Source organism: Brassica oleracea, chromosome C1 (assembly GCF_000695525.1).
Source record: "Brassica oleracea var. oleracea cultivar TO1000 chromosome C1, BOL, whole genome shotgun sequence".
In the NCBI taxonomy this organism is placed as follows: Eukaryota; Viridiplantae; Streptophyta; class Magnoliopsida; order Brassicales; family Brassicaceae; genus Brassica; species Brassica oleracea.
Window position 1 is genome coordinate 24027951 of NC_027748.1, and position 22197 is coordinate 24050147.

Below are 22197 nucleotides of genomic sequence, written 5' to 3' on the forward strand. Positions count from 1 at the left end.
TCACACTGGTTTCCTTAGATTTGTCTTTTGGTGTTGCCTTTTTGTCACTGGCAGTAAAAGATTGCTGAAAGATAAACAATCTCCATCAGATATTTATCTAGATAAGAGCACCACACTATGAGTTTTGTTGTTTTTACCTGTCTTTTATACAGCTGGTGTTTCTTTTTCCCGTCTTTGATTATATTTTCACAATTCTCATAGAAGACAAAATCATTGAGTATGCATGTCTTGTATGCATGTCTTGCTCACATGTTCCTTAAAAATTTTGATTACTTTGACTCCTTGCTCTATCTTTACCTGCCCATTTCAAAATCCAAAGAAACTAAAATTTAATTTTTTTTCACATGACAGAGGGGGAAACTAAGAAAGGAAACCAGAAGACTCTCTGACCTCCTGTGTATCACGGCTATTAGTAACAGGCTTGTTCTCATTATTCTCAAGCGTAATATGCCTCAAGGAACTATTCGGGATATCTTTAACGATGTGACACTTAACAGGGAAGCAACCAACCCACTTGTCCTGCTGCCAGCACTCCGCCATCTGGTTCTAATCAACTGGTCATACCATCTCCGCTAAACCAACAAACTGCCCACTTGTGTTTACCTGTTACAAAAAAAAATTCATTTCATTTATTTTCAAATCGGAACCAAATCAAAACAACCAAACTTTTGCCATATTTCACTTACAGAGAAGATGAGAAAAATCTTTGTTGTATTCCTTTGAATCTTTCGCTATACGATTTGATCACAAAGAGCTTCGCGTTGGTGTAGGTATTAGAGAAAAATCTTTCTTTGTTGTATGTGAATATCATCTTCGCTATACGATTTGATCACAAAGAGCTTCGCGTTGGTGTAGGTATTAGAGAAAAAATCTTTCTTGTTGTATTCCTTTGAATCTTTAGCTACACGATTTGATCACAAAGAGTACATGCTACTGTCAGATCGTTCCTGATGCCATAAGATAAAAAAAATCCAAATCATGAACTCAATTTAAAAAAAAAAGTTATTATGGAGAGCGATGATCCGATATTTACCAGGTAGGGATACTGAAGAGTGGTGTTGGTGGTCTTAACCATGACACTGTTTCGGTTAGTCATTGTTACTGTTTCCACCGTACACATCCTGCAAGAAAAACGAAATGGTATTAACCATGACACTGTTTCGGTTAGTCCCACAGATTCCGTAGACAATATATGGACAGTCAAGAGTAGCAAAAACGGAATGACAATTACCTATCCAGTTCCGTAGTCACCACAAAGAGAAAGAAGCTTAGGCGTCACCGATAGCCGTCACACGAAGAGAGAGACGATCTTCAAGATGAGAAATACTCACATATTTATACAGATTACACACCGCCTCGGAGATACGAACGACGCATTGAAGACTCATAGTGGGCGATGGAATTAATTGGAATAAACACGAACAACTCCGTCCGTTTTAGTCAGGGAAAGGAAGCTCAGACGTCATGCGTCCCGCCGCATGAAGGGAAAGACTCCCTGCAAATCCTCGATTGTGAAATTAGGGTTAGACGGGGAAGACCATCTTCCCAGGCCGGATACATGGGCAAAATTCATAGCCCAACACGCATTATGCGAAAAAGCCCATAACAATACGCGTTTAAATGAAACGGTGTGTTTCGACATCATGGGACAGGTGGCGAGAAATGCCTCTATCTACCTGATGACGTGGAGGGCTGTGTGCATAGCATAGCACAAGTCTCCTATATATATATATATATAAAAGATAACTGAGACATACAATTCCTCACAAATGATAGGCGAATCAACCATCTCAGTTTAGATCACCTCCCATAGGACTAAACGGTGAAGTTAAGCCCGTTTCCTTCAAAACTTCTAAAGCTTTAAATATAAAAATAACTTATTGGGAATTCTGAAAGCACCCAATTCTGTTGGTAGTTTGGAATATGGTTATCAAGAAATCCTGGTTCGAAGATCATATATTTATATAAAACTGTATAATTTAGGTATTTAACTATTAATTTATAATTTAAATGAGATAATATATTTATCTAAATTTTTAATAATATTATTATTTTATTTTGTTATCAAATTATATCATATTTACATAGGTTCAACTTTGAATTGTATAAATTTTATGATTATTAACTTATAGACGATTAACTTATATGATTTATACCTGTAGTTTTGGTCTTTGAGGACAACAGTAGAAACTGTGTCGATCAAGCATCTTCTATTACTTCATACCCAATAGATGTATTATGTATATATATATCCAATACTGAATAACTAGAAGAAAGGATATGCCTAAGATTTTTTTTTCTCTGACTTCAGGATTACACATTAACTTCAGATTTTTGGATTGTCTCTAAGATAGAGTGTAGGCTTTCTTGAGAGGAACCTTGTCTCGTACGAGAATCCCCTTATTCTTCTACATTCTTCAGTCTTCACCACACGTTTAACACATGATTAGTTTTTCACGTGTCGGTGCATTCTCAACTGAGATGGTATAATGAAATAGAATGAATTGATGGATCACAAAATTCTTTGTAGCTCTGCAAGTTTTCCATAAAGTATTGATAGAAACCAACAAAATCTTTTGAGGTGTTAGACGACATTACAGCGTGTAAGAAAATGAGTTTTGGGACTGTAACTACGATAAAACGTCTACCATGGAAAACAGGGGACTACAGCTATGATCCTGGCGTCATCATCTGGTTTGGTACACGATACATAGCTCATCCCTAAAAGAAGTATTTAGCCACTATTTTGATTTCAATTAAAAAACTCTAGCTCAATGTTGTACAGAAAATGGTTTTTTTTTTGGGTTTGAATTAATTTTACATTCTATTCATAAAAAAAAAAGTTTACCAATCATAAGTCAAGAGCAACATTATTATTAGACACAAAGCAGTAAAGAAACAACCAACATGGTAAGTGGCTAGCTTTACAAAGCCAATTCCACCAAACCAACAAGAAATAGACAAAACAAACGTACACATTGGTAAATGTTTTCTCCCACCCACCAGCAAATTCAATCAATGTTTTGAAGGATCAAGAACTTGACCAATGAACAAAATCACTCCACTCTGTCTTCTCTCACCGTGAATAGAAATGGATGGTCAGCTATGAAGGGATCGTCGCTCAAACACAGGTACCTTGTGGCGGCAACAGAAACGGCTGCAGATTCAGTACCCTCTTCATCCACCTCAATGAAAGCTTTATGAAGAACGCTTGAGACGTATAGGTTCTCACCGATGGTAGGTGAATCAACCATCTCAGTTAGACCACCTCCACAAGTACTAAAGGGTGAAGTCAACCCCATATATCCTTCAAAACATCTGAAGCTTCAAACTTTGGGATTCTGCAAACACATACTCCTGTTTGGTGGTTTGGTATATGTTTATCAAGAAATCCTGGCTCGGAGCCTATTCTCTCAACCAGAGCAGGTAAACCGTCTTTGTCATAAGGAAGATAAAAGTACATGGAGAATTGACGTTGATCTTCTACGTAAGGAAGGCGCAAAACTTGAAAATCATCGTACTCCATTAGGTATTGGTCATGAAGGGGACCTTCACAGAGGTGCCATTAAGAAGGTGAAAATCCCTGTCTTTTGTCAAATTTTGTATCAAATTTTTCTCTCCATGCTCCTTTGAAGTACACTGCATTTGCAAATATGAGTGTGCTTTCGCGGATAGTCTCGGTAAAACCGTGAGAAAGAATCTGCTCTATGAGTCCATTGGTGTGGATTCCCGCCCATGTATTCACCTCGTCAATCACTTCAGCAGGCTTCAAAATACGCATAAAACTTTTGATTATTCCTATATATCAACCATTCAACAGTTCAATGTAATAAACATATGGAGGAAATTGCACTGGTAGTCCTAAGAGCAACAACATTGGTGGGACTTGAAACAAAGTCCTTAGAGTTGTTTAGTAATATTTTTAGCTTAGGACATTTTTTCGGGACTTCAGTGAAATTTGAGAATATTGGTGGGACTTTTAATTGGTCCTTAGGTTTTTTTTTTTTATTGTTTTAAAGTAGTTAAAAATATTTGATAAAACTTATCACCAATTTGAATTGAAACAACAAACAACATTTTATTATTAAAAACATTAAATTACATATCATAAAAAAAATACAGATTCAAATAAAAACAAACAGACATTTTATTCAGTTGATAAAAACGTAAAAATTACATATAATTTGGAAGATGTCCAAATTTAGCCCATATATTTTCAATCAAATCTTGTTTTAATTGTAGATGGGTTTGTTGATCCCAAACTTCTTTCCGACGACCGGAAGTGTTGGGGGGTTTTGTAGACTTTTTAACGGTAAATGTAAAATCTTCATCTTGAAATTCCTCAACAGTGTCTGAATTTCGTTCATCTTGGACTATCATATTATGGAGTATGATACATGCTTTCATAATATTTCGTTGTCATTCTGTCCTGAACTGATATGTCTTTCTGCTGTCCCATAAGCGGCACAGAACTTGTTCACTACATCATTTATTTTGTGCCACCTCTGCTTGCAATGGAGGTGCTCTCTTGCTTCACCACCCCCTCTAACATGAGGACTTGCTGCGACATATTCTCCTACTCGTTTCCAAAACGTCCCAAGCTTTTGATCATTTCCCACCACCGCATCCTTAGATGTGTTAAGCCACCCACTAATAAGAACCTCGTCATCGGCAGGAGTCCACTTCCTTCTCTCCTTACGGTCCGCTGGTGTGTCTGGTGTGTCTTCACGTTGACTTCCTGCGTCGGTTTGTTGTGAACTGAATGGAGGAAAACTTTCATAAGGAAAGTTTTGACTGTTAAGCAGTCCCATATAACTGGATGACTGATTATAGGGATTCATATCGATTAGAAGAGGATGGGAGGTTAAGAAGAGACACCGGAAAAAAAGAAGAGAATGGAGAGAAATAAGAAGATGGAGTGGAACGGAAGAAGAAGATGGAGTGGAACGGAAGAAGACGATGGAGATATAAGAAGTAATTACCAAACCATAAACTCTGATGAGAAGTAATGACCCAACCATAAACATTTACATCATCTTCTCAGTCTACGTTTTTTCATTTCAAAAGTAATGACCGAACCATAGAGTACAAGTTATTACACAACCACAAACCTATAACAAGTCATTAAAAATCAGTCTACATTCCGCAGTTCAGAAGCTATATGTACAAAAGTCCATCACAAGAAATCATGACACCCTAAAGCAACCATAAGCATTCAATCAGAAAAAATTACAAATACAATTTAATCATTCACATCATCTTTCCGATCAGAATTAATGACCCAACCATTTTGTACAAGTTTACACAACCACAACCTATCAACTCATTAAATATCAGTCTACATTTCGCAAGTCACAAGCTCTTTCTACTAATTCTATCACAAGGAATCAAGATAACCCTAAAGCTACCGTATAAGACACAAAAGAATTCATCACTGTAATCCCTAAAGCTACCATCATCAGCGGCTTTAAATCATTCACAAATAACATTTATTTTAGAAAATATTACTCAAAGGAATTCACAAATAAGCCGAATGTTGAATAAATTCGAAGCATACAATCAAAAACAAAATTACCAAGCTAAAGGGAACACGAAGAATCACAAACACACACCATCGTCAAAACTCAACCTAGTTAAAACTCAAACTGAATCCTAGAATTCTCAAGCCAGTTCCGAGTTCGATTGGATTGCTAAACGGAAGACAGAGAAGAAACACTAACCTGCTTTTGAGTTCGACTGGATTGCCGGACGGAGGAAAGGAGATATCGTCGTTGATTTAGCGGATAGAGAGAGAATTGGGAGAGCCGCCGGATGATTTCTCCTTCGAATTCGTCTTTCCCCTACAAACACGAAGCATGCAATGAGAGATTGACTTTCAAATCTTAAAAACGGAGGACGGAGAACGAGGGCATACCTGTTCTAGCTTCGAATCGGCGGAGATCCTTCGGATTACACAAAGGAGAAGTGTCGATTGACCGAATATATATCAGCGTTTCGATTCGCCGGAGATATATCGATTTCGTCGAAATCGCCGTCGAGAGGAAGAGAGAGACGGAAACCAGAGACACCACGCGAGAAAAAAATAATTTTACCCTACCTCTTCACTTTACCTACCACACCATGACACGTGTTCCTTAAGGACGATGTCGAAAACTTCTTAATTAGCCTACGTCCCTCTTTTTTTTGTTATTATTGATTTATTTTAAATCAATTTTACACTAAGGACGTATGTAAGATACGCCGATAATGTTGGTCTAAAATATCTCACCAAATAAGACGTCTTTTAAGACAAAAGTCCGTACCCAACGGTGAAGCTACTACCAGTGCCGGCCTTGAATATTTACAGACCGGAAGCAAGTTGTAAAGATAAAGGCCCATTCATAAGTAGAAATATTAATTAATCCATCGTTAGTAAATGATATATATATATATATATATATATTAAAATTTATGTGTACGAAGAAAATGGTATTGATGTCAACCGAACTCGTCACCTTGCATTCCAAAATAATTACGTTAACCACTAGACTAGCTAAATATTTTTGTACGAAATTGGCTGAAAAATAACTTTAAAAAGCGAAGGCCGGAAGCTCGGGGCCGCTACTGGCTACTACATGCATTAACTTCAGTGTAATATTTTAGGTTTTTAGGAATACCCCATTTTTATTATATTTTGTTAATAGATTTTATTTTTGCCCCGGACTGAAATAAATCTAAGACCTTTTCCCACTATTGGTGCTACCTCTTTTAGTTTGTGTAACAAATGCAAAAGATTGGCAACTAAAGAGTTACATAGGATCTCTAATCCAAAAGGACCAAAACGTTCAGAATAGATGGAAACGCTGCAACCTCATGACATTTCAAAACATATTAAAGATTAATGAATTCGAGGTCGGCTCGTTCGGAAGTCAGTTTGTCTGATTCGGTTTTAGGAAATTTAACTTGGTTAGTCGGTTCGGTTTGAAAAATAATAAGATATCCACTAATACTAATTAGATCTGAGTTGTCAAGAACATACCTTGGATGCAAAGTCAACCTCACTGCACGTAGCCTTGTAGGAGTTCTCCAAAATCACTTTAAAGGAAGGTTTCAAGGAGATGGACTTGTCGATCCATACACCATTAGCCGCTGATAAGCGCAAAGCACTTGTCTCACCTCCATCAGCGAGGGCAACGGATACAATCTCGGACAAGATCCCGTTGAGGTGATCTGTTGACGGTGAGCTGAGGAATGAGAGGATCTGTTCTTTTGAGACGGAACTAGAACCGGCTGCAATGATGCTGAGCAAAACGTTGACTGGGGTTGGTGAGAAGACAAGGTTGTAACCGGCAGCGACGGTAGCTATGACATGCTTTGCTAGTCTTACCACCACGTCGCTTTGCTTCTCCATTGACTTTTTCAAGTCCATGTTCTCTCTTTTTAGTTACTTCATTTTTTTCAGACAAGAGAGAGCATGGAGGGGGGCATTGATTTATGAATAACGAATTATCAACACTCACGATATGATTTTTTATATATTTTCTTATAAAAATAATCTGAGTCGGTTAATATTAAAATGATTTCACGTTTAAAAGTTTGATATTGGTATATTGAACAGTGATTGACTTTCTCGACAAGATTATAAGGCAAAATCTTTTGTTTTAATATATCAAGATTAAATCATTAGTAAAAATAATAAAATATTTTTTATATGAATGGTTTAGAGAACGATGATGAGATTCAAACTGAAGCACTAATCTTGATTTAAATACTTCAAAGGTGACCACGAAAAAAAAGCATCTCTAAAAAAATAGTTCATGAGGAGGCGTTCAACAGTGTCAACATCAAACATTGTGCTATCTCCATTACGAAGGAATCAATAAATCATCAAGCACGGCTTATCATATGTGAACTGCAATGTCACTAGCTATGAATCTCCTGAGAAGAAATACTGAAACCTGAAAAAAATGTTACTTTTATATCTCCTAGAAATTATTTGAAACGTGATTTGATACATGTTATTTTTACAATCAATTTCACTAAGAAAAAACATGAAATGCTAAAATTGATGACATGACTTATGATAAATATGACAACAATTACATTTAACGTAGATTTATATTTTTGGTAAACTTTTATATAAAATATGGTAATAACTCATAAATTATCATTAAAATAAATACAACCAATTCAATCAATTAGCCACTAGACAGATAGGATGTCATTAAATAATATAATAATATAAATATAAATATAAATATTTAACAAATTTCAAAATATTGTTTAAGTATATATTTATAATCATATAATTTTTATTATTAAACAAGAGTTTCCAAATTTTATACAATCTTTCTAAAAATTATAAATTTTTAATCGTAATATTAATTTTTTTTTCTTTTTGATATCTACCAATTTTAGAAATTCTGTTTAGTTTTATATTTTTATAATTATAAAAAATTATAAATATTTTTATTTATACAGGTTAATTTAATATAAAAATAAATGAAAATCTATCTGAAATATAATTTTATATAAATCAAATTATTCATTGGTATAAAATTAATAAAATCTAAAATATTAAGAAAAAAAATATTTTTAAATATAATTTAAATTTAATTATTATTTTTGTTGTACATGGTATAGGAAAACACCTACTTTTATAACAAAGGAACAGGAAGAAGAAGAGAATATAAGAACAGAGTGATAAATCATTCACTGGTTCTCTTCATGAAGGAACATAAGCTCCTTCTTTGTGGATAATTTGAGAAACACTTAGCGTTTAGTTTCTTGTTGCTCAAGAAATCGACAATAAAACTACTTCAAAGACCCTTCTCAACTCATATATATATAATATATATATATATATAGTATAAAGAGATAACTTCAAGTTGGAATGGTTTACACGTAATGATCAAGAGACGATGAAGAATATGATCCACCGTAAAGTTTCATTCTTCTATGTTCGCTAATCCAAATGAAACTAGGAAAATACCAAAAGGTAGAAAACTAATCTTGTCAGAGAGCACTCACAAAAGCGAGAGGCATGAAGGGTAGTTACGTAGCTAACACGAAAACACTCGGACTTAGAGTTGACACAGTTTTCTTATGTTCAAATTTTAAAGATGTAGGGATCCTTATTTAATAATGCAAATAAAAATATTTTCCAACGATATTGAAACTTTGATCGATCACACCGCCAAATAGTGAAATTTAAACTACGAAATACACTTGATTAAAATTAATTTTCTGTCATAACATGTGGAATGCCATAACATAAATCTTGTACTCCTACAGAATTTTCTTACCAGATCTATGTATTTTGTTTGGTAACTGAATTTTTATGATTGAGAACACAGCTAAACCTTTGCTATAAAATGGTGTTTTACTGCTCTATCGCTATGCTGAAACTTGACTAGTTAATGTAATACTTAGTAACTAGATGATAACCTGCGCGCATGCGCGGAGTGAGTTTTTATAATAATGTTTGTTTATTAAATGGTTTTAACATTTTGCAACACTACAATCTTTATCGATTATAAAATGACGAATACAAATGTTGGTCTCTTAAATATATTATCGTTGTTGAAGAGTTAACGTTTTACATCTCATTTTAATTATTTTTAAAACTTCATATGCAAAAAAAAAAAATATAAGTTTTGCGGCTGACACAAATCACAAAAACCAAATATGCAACATCGATTGTATAACGACGAAAGGGGATTAGGTTTTCTGCTCTCGATTTGTTTACTATTGACCCTCCATAAGTGAATTCATTTTTTACTTCTATAAAATTGTGCTTTCATTCTCGTCTTTGTTTTATTGATATGAGTTAAGTTTCTTTTTTTAACTTCTTCTATGAATTCAGTGAATTAAATAACTGTCAATTTAAAAAAAAATGGACATCTGTAAAAATTAGTTTCATTCCAGATACATATCTAAGAATCAAAATTTTGAAAAAAATCACCGGCAAGCTATATTAACAGATTAATGTTCAAATCTAATATATCAAGCTCTTATAGAATATATAAGTGCAGACTCGAAATATAAATGTCTATCTAGTATATATTCACCAGCTCGGTCTAAAAATCATATAATTCTAGACCAAAAAAACAAATTACTTATTTCACCAGTTCGGGTAATATTTGAATCTAAACGGGTAATATCAGAACCCAAATGAAGATCCGAAGATAACCAAACATAAGTATACTTAACCCTATATTTCTAGTTTACGTCTCTCATTTTATTCAAAATATTTATATTAATGATGCTTATTGCTCAAAATTAGATAATATACATATAATTATGGACACAATTATTTGCTACTCACTTAAATATATATAACAAGCTCTTGTTTCTTGAATTAACAAAAGTTGCATCTAAAATTTCAAAACAACAACTAAATTAGTGTCTTTCTATTTTTAAAGTTTTATCTCCAAACCTATTAATAGTTTAATTTTTTAAAAATTAGAAAACCAGTTAAAATATATTTTAAATACAAAAAACTTAAACAATGAATACTTTATTTATTTTTTATTCAAAATTTAAATATCCGAACCGGCTCAAAATATCCAAACCCGACCATAATATACCCGAACCCGGCTTGAAGTGTAGAAATATCCGAACATAAAATACCCGAACCCGGCTCGAAGTGTAGAAATATCCGAACCGCTACTCACTTAAATATATATATCAAGCTCTTGTTTCTAGCATAAACAAAAGTTGCATCTAAATTTCAAAACAACAACTAAATTAGTGTCTTTATATTTTTAAAGATTTATCTCCAAACCTGTTAATAGTTTAATTTTTAAAAAATTAGAAAACCAGTTAAAATATATTTTAAATACAAAAAACTTAAACAATGAATACTTTATTTATTTTTTATTCAAAATTTAAATATCCGAACCGGCTCAAAATATCCAAACCTGAACATAAAATACCCGAACCCGGCTCGAAGTGTAGAAATATCCGAACATAAAATACCCGAATCCGACTCGAAGTGTAGAAATATCCGAACTGCTACTCACTTAAATATATATATCAAACTCTTGTTTTTTGCATTAACAAAAATTGCATCTAATATTTCAAAACGATAACTAAATTAGCATCTTTCTATTTTTAAAGTTTTATCTCAAAACCTATTAATAGTTTAATTTTTTAAAAAATAGAAAACCAGTTAGAATATATTTTAAATACAAAAAACTTAAAAAATGAATCATTTATTTATTTTTTCTTAAATATCCGAACCTGACACAAAATATCCAAACCCGAACATAAAATACCCGAACCCGGCTCGAAGTGTAGAAATATCCAAAAATAAAATATCCGAACCCGGTTCGAAGTGTAGAAATATCCGAACTGCTACTCACTTAAATATATATATCACATAAAATACCCAAAATCGGCTCGAACTGTAGAAATATCCGAACATAAAATACCCGAACCCGGCTCGAAGTGTAGAAATATCCAAAAATAAAATATCCGAACCCGGTTCGAAGTGTAGAAATATCCGAACTGCTACTCACTTAAATATATATATCAAACTCTTGTTTTTTGCATTAACAAAAATTTCATCTAAAATTTCAAAACGACAACTAAATTAGTATCTTTCTATTTTTAAAGTTTTATCTCCAAACCTATTAATAGTTTAATTTAAAAAAAAATAGAAAACCAGTTAAAATATATTTTAAATACAAAAAACTTAAAAAATGAATCATATATTTATTTTTTCTTCAAATTTAAATTTCCGAACCTGACACAAAATATCCAAACCCGAACATAAAATACCCGAAATCGGCTCGAACTGTAGAAATATCCGAACATAAAATACCCGAACCCGACTCGAAGTGTAGAAATATCTGAACTGCTACTCACTTAAATATATATATCAAACTCTTGTTTTTTGCATTAACAACACCCCTACGATATATTATCATCATTTGAATCTTGATTGAACAAAAAAAAAGTTAAACCATTGATCACAAAATTTTCAATGTGAGATTTTTACCATTTTTAGTAATTTATAGTTGTTTTTAAAAATTCAAAATATAACATATAAGAAAAAATCTAAATTTTTTTATTATATGCTTAATGTGATTGTTTAATTTTTTTAATAGTATAAAATTAAACAAAAAAGAGAGAGGTTAGAAAAATTGTTATCAAATATGTATTATTCATTATCATTAATTGTCATATATATGTTAACCATATTAGGTAATTCCGTAGCTTTTATTTAAGGAAGTAAAAAATATTTTTTTGTACACTACTAATTAATTTGATAGTTAATTTAATAAAAAACATGGTATATGTTTATATGAACCAACTTATTTTTCTAACAATTCTAAGAATCATTCTCGTTATGACACGTGGCTACGAAAATATGTTGTAATGTTCCAGGATTAATATAGAACAAAACTTAGGTTGAACCTTTAAATTCACCCCACCCTTTAGAACCAATCAAACTGACACATAAATTATTAATTAAAAAATATTAAATTAAATAAAAAATAGCTAAAAAGATAAAAATGCTAATTTAACGACGCTGACGCTGCTAGCGAAATCCTAAACCCTAAATCTTAAATTCAAGTTGCATCTAAAATTTCAAAACAACAACTAAATTAGTGTCTTTCTATTTTTAAAGATTTATCGCCAAACCTATTAATAGTTTATTTTTTTTTAAATTAGAAAACCAGTTAAAATATATTTTAAATACAAAAAACTTAAAAAATGAATCATTTATTTATTTTTTCTTCAAATTTAAATATCCGAACCTGACACAAAATATCCAAACTCGAACATAAAATACCCGAACCCAGCTCGAAGTGTAGAAATAAACATAAAATACCCGAACCCGGCTCGAACTGTAGAAATATCCTAACATAAAATACCCGAACCCGACTCGAAGTGTAGAAATATCCGAACTGCTACTCACTTAAATATATATATCAAACTCTTGTTTTTTGCATTAACAAAAGTTGCATCTAAAATTTCAAAACGACAACTAAATTAGTATCTTTTTGTTTTTAAAGTTTTATCTCCAAACTTATTAATAGTTTATTTTTAAAAAAAATAGAAAACTAGTTAAAATATATTTTAAATACAAAAAACTTAAAAAATGAATCATTTATTTATTTTTTCTTCAAATTTAAATATCCGAACCTGACACAAAATATCCAAACTCGAACATAAAATACCCGAACCCAGCTCGAAGTGTAGAAATATCCGAACGAGTTTTATACTTTTATACTGAAATACCCGATACGAACCCGAACGTGTATCCGAACGCCCACCCCTACGATATATGATCATCATTTGTATCTTGCTTGAACAAAAAAAAAATGTTAAACCATTGATCACAAAACTTAGGTTCGGGGGTGAACCTTTAAATTCACCTCACCCTTTAGGACCAATCAAACTGACACATAGATTATTAATTAAAAAAAATTAAATTAAAAAAAAAATAGCAAAAAAAGATAAAAATGATAATTTTAACGACGCTAACGCCGCTAGCGAAACCCTAAACCCTAAATCTTAAATTTTAAACCCTAAACTCTAAATCTTAAATTTTAAACCCTATACCCTAAATTCTAAACTCAAATCCAAACCCCTAAACCCAAACCCTATACCCTAAACCCTAATCTTAAATTTTAAACCCTAAACCCTAAATCTTAAATTTTAAACCCTATACCCTAAATTCTAAACTCAAATCCAAACCCCTAAACCCAAACCCTATACCCTAAACCCTAATCCTAGACCCTAAACCCAAATTATATACCTTAAACCCAAAAAATAGACTATAAACCTAAACCCTATACTCTAAACCCAAGTCTTAGATCCTAAACCCAAACCGTAAACCTTAACCCATACCCTATAGCATCTAAGTTTGGGGTTTGGGCTTAGGGCTTACCGTTTAGGTTTTGGGTCTAGGATTTGGGTTTATGGTATAGGTTTTGAGTTTAGGATTTACGGTTTGGGTTTAGGATTTACCATTTGGATTTATGGTTAAGGTTTTGGGTTTAGCGTATATAATTTGGGTTTAAGGATTACGGTTTGGGTTTATGATTTACCGTTTGGGTTTTGGGTCTAGGATTTGGGTTTAGGGTATAGGTTTTGAGTTTAGGATTTACGGTTTGGATTTAGGATTTACCGTTTGGATTTATGGTTAAGGTTTTGGGTTCAGGGTATATAATTTGGGTTTAAGGTTTACGGTTTGGGTTTAGGATTTACCGTTTGGATTTATGGTTAAGGTTTTGGGTTTAGGGTATATAATTTGGGTTTAAGGTTTACGGTTTTGGGTTTAGCGTCGTTAATTAGCGGTTTTATTTTTTGTAACTATTTTTTATTTAATTTAATGTTTTTTAATTAATAATTTATGTGTGACTTTGATTGGTCCAAAGGGTGTGATAAATTTAAAGGTTAATATGTAGGGGATAATATTAAAGATCCAAAGAGAGATTCAAGATTTGAAAATCTTGATAAAACATCGAAACCGATAATATTACAGAATGATAAAAAAGTATGGTTGTTTTTTTTTTTTTTGGTAAAAATGTTAAAAAAAGTATGGTTGTCGAACAGTCTATGAGAATGTTTTGTTTTTAACCTTGAAGATGATTAGAATTAAGATGGAGCAGAAACAGCAACAGCGCACGCTGCGTTTCATACCTATAAAGCTCTTTCCTTGCTTCCCTCTTTTCCGTTTTCACAGCATTTTTCTCTCTCTCGTCTCTTCTCCATGAGTCTTCCTCTTGACCGGTTAAACTTTCGGGATCACCGGTTTAACACTGTGGTGCTCAGATTTCCTACCGGGTAAAAAGTGTACCGGAAGCTTCTCTTTCCCTTGGAGGGTAATGATTCTACATTTCTACTACCATTCAAAACTCATCGCATTAGCTACTGTCTCACTGATCAGCTCTATCTGGATCATAGATTTTACCAGCGAGGTTATGACTTGAGTATGTTGTGATACTAGTTTCACAATCCCACTTCTCGCTTTCGTGCTGCTTTATTCAACCACTAGATCTTGACCCGCGCTACAAAGTGCGGATATATTGTTTGTTTTGTTTTTTCGGTATATTTTTTATATATAGCTTAAAATGAATATCAGCCCGTTTCTGGTTGAACAAAAAAAAAGAATATCACCCGTTCCACATTCATAAAATCAGTTAAATGTAAAAAGTAGTTAAATGAAATAGGTATGTGTTTTGCTCGTATGAAGCAACAAACATATCAATATACAATTTAGTTATCAATATTATTTAGTATATGAACTTTAAGATTTTTAAAATAATTTCAATGGGTTATTCGAACCAGAACTAAAATTTAAAAATATCTGAATGAGGCTAAAATATTAAACTCCAAAAACCCAAAATCCGAATTAGATCCTAACCAAATCGGAATGAGTACTCGAATGACCACCCCTAATTTTTGTATAAGATATTGTATAGGTTTAGACACATTTATCAAGAACCAAAAAACTAAAACCAAATGTAAACCTAATTCATAAAAGTGAATCATATATCTCTGGAACCAAAAAATTGAATTGAACGGAACCAAACCGCTAACCAAATAGGTATCCAAAATTTTAAAATGGAATTATATACCCACAAATATTAATTATACTTAATTTTTAAATAGTTAAATATACTAAAAATACTATTTATTAACAAAATTACCCGAATATTTTTATCCATAAATTTAAAATTATCTAAATTATTTGATATTTTTATTCAAACCGTCCGATATTTAAAGCTGGTATAATTATTTATTTATTTGTAAACATAGTTATTGATACTATGAATATAAATACTATTAATTGTTATTGATAATGTATATACAGAATGGTATCAGGCATGCGAAAATCAAAGCATCTAATAGATTAATTGGTTGCTGTCAATGACTGTAGTCGAATACTTTTTCCACTCAAAGTAATGCATCCCGAAATGATAGGAAGTAAAGGGAAGAGGAAGTTATTTTTTTTCATTTTTTTTTCATCGGGAGGTTATAAAATACCAAGGAAAGATAAAATTATAATATATATATACATGTCATGGCAGTTAAATTTTTAAGAAAGTAGGTTATAAATAATTGGACCAAACAAATATCAGTTGGTCATACCGAATTTTTAATAGAATAGATGTTTACAAAGCTGTGCAGGCTCCTCTTTATCTTTAGGGTTTTGTCAAAACGCACCGTTTTAAAATAAATTGTGATATTTTTTTGTTCTTCTCTAATTCAGTGGACGGCCCACTAAAGGTAATAATCCAGCGCGGGCGAGCGCACTGAATGATATATACGCCTAATCATCTTCTGCTCCTACTTTCCCTTGCCCACATACATATCTCTTGGACGGTTCCTGATTCTATCGACGAGATCTCTCCTTCAAGCGTTCGGAGAGCGATGTCGAAAGCTCGTGTATACACGGACGTTAACGTGATCCGGCCGAAGGAGTATTGGGATTACGAGTCTCTCAACGTTCAGTGGGGGTATGATTCCTTCTTTCTGAAAACCCTAAAGATCTCTCCTTTCGATTCGCTTTAGGCTTCTTCTTCATGTTGATTTTGAGATCTTTCTTCTGTAGATGATTTCGATTCCAAGCTTTTTTTTTCCTTAGCTCGTTCTTGATTTTTTGAACTGTTAGAGGAGAGTTGCTTTGTTAGGTATCTCAAGCTTTTGGTTAAAAAGTTTCAAGCTTTTCTTCTTTGTGTGTTGGTATCTCAGGGAGCAAGATGATTACGAGGTTGTCAGGAAGGTGGGGAGAGGCAAATACAGTGAGGTTTTTGAGGGGATTAACATCAACAGCAATGAGAAGTGCGTTATCAAGATTCTCAAGCCTGTCAAGAAGAAGAAGGTGAGTGTGTTGTCTACATGACTGTAATTTACTTTAGTGTTGCAAAAGAGATAAGAGGCTAAACATTATATATATATATAGATTTCATTAGGAAAGGATGTTATTTCTTTTGCCTATCTGAATATGTATGATCATTAAACAGATTAGAAGAGAGATTAAGATACTTCAGAATCTCTGTGGAGGGCCAAATATTGTGAAGCTGTTTGATGTTGTCAGAGATCAACACTCAAAAACACCAAGCTTGATATTTGAGTATGTTAACAGCACCGACTTTAAGCTTCTGTATCCGACTTTGACTGATTATGACATCCGTTACTACATCTACGAGCTCTTGAAGGTATTTTATCTTTGTTCTCATCTTTGGAATTAATGGTCAGTGACATTTTTCTATGTCATGCTTCAGGCGTTGGACTACTGCCACTCACAAGGTATAATGCACAGAGATGTCAAGCCACACAATGTCATGATTGACCATGAGCTGCGCAAACTTCGCCTTATTGATTGGGGTCTCGCTGAGTTTTACCATCCTGGAAAAGAGTATAACGTCCGTGTGGCCTCAAGGTATGTTATCTCACTCTTTTTGTTTTGTCTAAACTGGTTAGGTTACAATGTGCAGTTTTTTTTTTTTTTTTTGTCAGTAACTAAGCTCGTTGAAATGGTGTCTCTTATATCAGATACTTCAAGGGACCCGAACTTCTAGTGGATTTACAGGACTATGACTATTCCTTGGACATGTGGAGCCTCGGTTGCATGTTTGCTGGGATGGTTAGTACTGCGTACCTTGCAAATTTGCAAAGCTTTCTATCTGATAATTTGATGCGTCTTTGTAATCTTCTCTTATAGATATTCCGCAAGGAACCTTTCTTTTATGGCCATGACAACCAAGATCAGCTCGTCAAAATTGCCAAGGTAATTTAATTGTGTGGCTAAACTTTATCATACTCGTTTCCTTTAGAGGCGATCAAGTTGCTTTTTTCACTTGTAAAGAGTATTTATTTGACTCTTGACGCAGGTCCTTGGAACCGATGAATTGAATGCATATCTGAACAAGTATCAGTTAGAACTTGATGCCCAACTAGAGGCACTTGTTGGGAGGTAAGCAGAAGAAACATATCATTTTATAGTTATAGAGTAATGATTTGAGAAATGCCAATGGCTAATTCTCTCATTGTTGGGCTATTTCCACAGGCATAGCAGGAAGCCTTGGTCAAAATTCATCAATGCCGACAACCGCCATTTGGTCTCACCTGAGGTAACTTGTTCTTCTCTTTATTCCTTAAGAAGCACTTTTGACTTTTGCCACAGTTTCTCCCTAAGCTGTAACTTGTTTTCCTTACTTGTAGGCGATTGATTACCTCGACAAGCTACTGCGGTATGATCATCAAGACAGGTTAACTGCAAAAGAAGCAATGGTACGCATCATAACATTACTTAGAAAACCTGTGTGCTTACATGAATGTGGTCATGAGAATGATATTGATAAATTAGGTTTGAAACTTTTGTGAATTGACAGGCTCACCCTTATTTCGCGCAAGTCAGGGCAGCAGAAAGCAGCAGAACGAGAACTCAGTAGAGACGTTCTCTGAGCATGTGAAAGTGACGTGATGTTTGTTGTTATTGTTTTATTTAAAGAAGTGATATCACTGCCTAATCCTAAAAGTTTATCAGATATGCCCGAGACTGCTTTCATCTATTTTCAAACTTGTAGAACTATACTGGATTTGAAACCCCCTATCAAGTCAAATTTAAAACATAACAAGTCGATGATTTTATAAGATTTGATTTAATTTCATTTAATCAACAAATAAAAAATACATGAAAGGAAAAATAGCGAAAGGATACAAATTATATCCCAAAAATATTTTGATTTTATTGAATACTTAGCTTTTTCTATGCTAACCTTGTAAATTTAAATATCTCGATTTTTAGGGAGGTTTATTGTTTTAGGGGTTTCATCAAATTTTTTTTTTCTTCAAATTTGGATATGGTATTTATAAAAGTTCTAACAAATTCATGGTTATTAGAAAATATGGATTTGATCAATAATTTATATCAAAGAGTATTTTGAATTATTAAAAAAATTGATTTACACTACAAATTCAATAGAAAAGAATACCGTAAAGAGATGGAATTTAGAAAATAAAAAAACAAACACTGGATTAGGGCTTATTACTAACATGAGAAAAGAGTAGAATAGAGTAGAAGATAAGATAACCTCGTATAGCTCGCAGCTTGCAAATCAACATTAGAATTTCTGGCCTTGATATTTATCTCGACTGTTGGGAATGTCCTAAAATCATTTGTACTTACTCTTGTTAAAGTCGTAGTGTCGAGGTTTGACAATCATATAATATTAGGTGGTTATAATGTTTTGCTAGAAACCGCTTATAACTTATGGATTGAGAATTTATTACTAATATTATATGATCCTATAGGGTCACACACCTAAGCGAATTGGATTATAAATATTTTAGGGTTTATATTTATGTTATATATATATGATATATAATATACATATAATAAATACATATGTGATATGTACGAAACTTATATATGCATGTAATATGCAATAATGATTGAACGTTGGCTTAGAGTAACTAATACTAATGGGCTTAGTCCATAATTCTAATGTGATTAGAATTAGGTTACATGCACATTAATAGATAAGTATGTGTCGTTGATGTTTTTGTGTGAGCGACGGAAACAAAAAGAAAACGTGACGGCTAAACCCTAAGGAGACAAAAGAGTTTGTCAAGGTTTTGAGATTGATCTCAACGACACTAGCATCCTGTATCGATCCAGTTCGTGTGCGTGTGGATACCGATAGAAGCACGACGTTTGAAGTGCTTGAAATCTCGATTTGGTTTATTCATCTTTTCACTGCGAATAACCAGGTATATTCGGAACCATAAGATCTAGATTCATTTCAGTATTTGCATGAGATCTAGGCAAACTAAATTCATAAGTTGATTTATAAATCGTTATAAACCGGTATGAATTCCAACAGTGGTATCAGAACCTACTTGTTAAATACTAAATTAGATTTAGTCTATATTTGATATAGATAATTATCGTAATTTTGTTATGAATCGTATTCATGTCGGATATGGATCTCTATTTTAATTTTACAAATCATAATATTAGATTATCAGTAGACGTGTATTTGGAATATACGACGGCTAAGTTAACTTGAGTTACAAGAGCGTTTGTGTTCAGAACAAAGCTATTTGATATGATCAGATGAATTATTATCATAGATTAGTTGTAATATCGATTAATAATTTGAACTTCATGTTTCGTCTCTGAATTTGCGGCTCGCACTTGTAGTTGGTAAGAATATATTATTTACATGTGAACACATGCATTATAGTAATGTTTAGTTGTTGAGTAAATGAATATATTTAGAATATTTTACTTCATGCCAACTCGTCATGATCTAAAGTATACTTGATTTAGTTAAATCAAATAATTTTAAATTTAGTTCTAATTTGATTAGAATTAAATAATAAGATTATATAATAAATAATTTTAATTAGATTAAAATTAATTTAATTATTTATAATTCAATTAAAATACATATAAGGTATGTATTAGTTATATTTATATTTTATATTAGATATAAATTTTAAATATAAATTAAAATTGAATTAAAATTTGTTCCTCAATTAATTTCAAGTATTTTTTGATGTCTACCCAATATTATCAATCATCAAGACTCGTTTCGTTGTAAGATGAGTTTGTCAAAGCAAGATGTCTGCAATTACATGAGTGAGGTGGATGGTAACATTTACCATGTGAAACAAGATTGGTTTACTTGACTAGGCTATCAAAACGGTTTTGGGCTTAGAAACATGGGTTGGATAAGACATAAGATGTCATCTAACAACCAAGAATTATATTTGATATAATTAGCAAAGCGTTGCTTACCTAAATAGCTAAACATTCGGGGGTTGAGCCAAAGCTCACTCGGATTTTAGTGAAATATGGATCTTGGATTATTATATTCATTTGAGGAAAATGTTTTGAATATAATAGGAGTCTTCTTAATTGTTAAGATTTCTCTAATTCCTGAACATCATATTAATATTTGCTATTCTTCTATTCCAGAAATGTCAACTCCCCGCTGTTCATTCTCACTGCGATATGTCCTTGAGAAGGACAAATTGAATGGGTCGAACTTCCTTGAATGGTTTCGAAACTTGAGAATTGTTCTCAAACAGGAGAAAAATGGCTATGTTCTAGAAAATGTTCTTCCTGAAAAACCTACAACCAATGTCCAACATGCTGAAAGAAATGCTTATGATAAGCATGTTAGTGATAAGGTCGATGTGTGTTGTCTTATGTTGGCAACCATGAACTCAGATTTGCAGAAGCAATATGAGAACGTGGATTCACCAATTGACATGATCACTAGCCTGAAAGGTATGTTTCGGGAGCAAGCTCGAACTGAGAGATACCAAACGGTTAAGTCTCTCATTGAGTGCAAGCTACCAATAGATGGTCCAGTTAGTCCACATGTCATTAAGATGATGGGTTATGTTGATAACTGGATTGTCCTATCAGCCAAGAGTTGGCGACTGATCTCATTCTACAGTCATTGCCGTCAAGCTATGATCAGTTTGTTATGAACTACAACATGAACAACTTGACAAAGACTTTGACTGAGTTGCATGGGATGCTTAAAACAGCTGAACCCAACATCAAGAAGGATACCCCAAATGTTCTTATGGTACAAGGGGGTAACAAGTTTAAGAAACAAGGTAAGAACAAAGGAAAGGGTAAGTCAGGCTGGATTGCGAATCCAAGCAAGCCTGACCCTTCTCCTAAGTTTAAGTCGGGTCCTTCTAATGTTGATAAGTGCCATTATTGTAATGGCTCTGGACATTGGAAAAGAAACTGTGAGAAATACTTGGAAGATCTGAAAAAGAAAAAGATTTCTCAAACGTCATCTTCAGGTATTTATGTTATAAAAGTAAATGTTACTATTTCTAATTCTTGTTCTTTGGTATTTTATGCCGGTTGTGGTGCTCATATCTGTAGAAATATGCAGGGCCTAAACAACAGTAGAATCTTGAAGAAAGGACAAGTGGACCTGCGTGTGGGACATGGAGCAAGAGTTGTTGCATTAGTTGTAGGAACATTTCATTTGTCTTTGTCTTTATGCATGGTTTTGGAAACTAAGAATTGCTATTATGTACCTGCTATAAGCAGAAATATTATTCATTGTTTGAATTTGGAAAGATTTCATTTCGATTAACGACAAGCGTTGTTTATTTAATCATTGTGATATCTTTTATAGTAGCGGTCCATTAGAGAATGAAATTTATATTCTAGACCAAAGTATGCATGTTTATAACATTAGTACCAAAAGATTC

At 32.9% G+C, this 22197-nt stretch overlaps 1 protein-coding gene and 1 pseudogene across 1 annotated transcript; one reads left to right on the top strand and one right to left on the bottom strand.

The window, feature by feature from the left end:
* Positions 1-2866: 2866 nt before the first annotated feature.
* Positions 2867-7444, bottom strand: LOC106304383 (annotated as a pseudogene).
* Positions 7445-16286: 8842 nt separating this feature from the next.
* LOC106293640 (casein kinase II subunit alpha-2) lies at positions 16287-18599 on the top strand. The gene is made up of 10 exons (XM_013729336.1): positions 16287-16457; positions 16693-16822; positions 16965-17159; positions 17226-17383; positions 17497-17587; positions 17666-17731; positions 17835-17917; positions 18011-18074; positions 18166-18234; positions 18336-18599. Exons 1-10 carry the CDS (start codon positions 16372-16374, stop codon positions 18393-18395), a joined length of 1002 nt encoding a protein of 333 aa, XP_013584790.1. The 5' UTR covers positions 16287-16371; the 3' UTR covers positions 18396-18599.
* The last annotated feature ends 3598 nt before the right edge of the window (positions 18600-22197 follow it).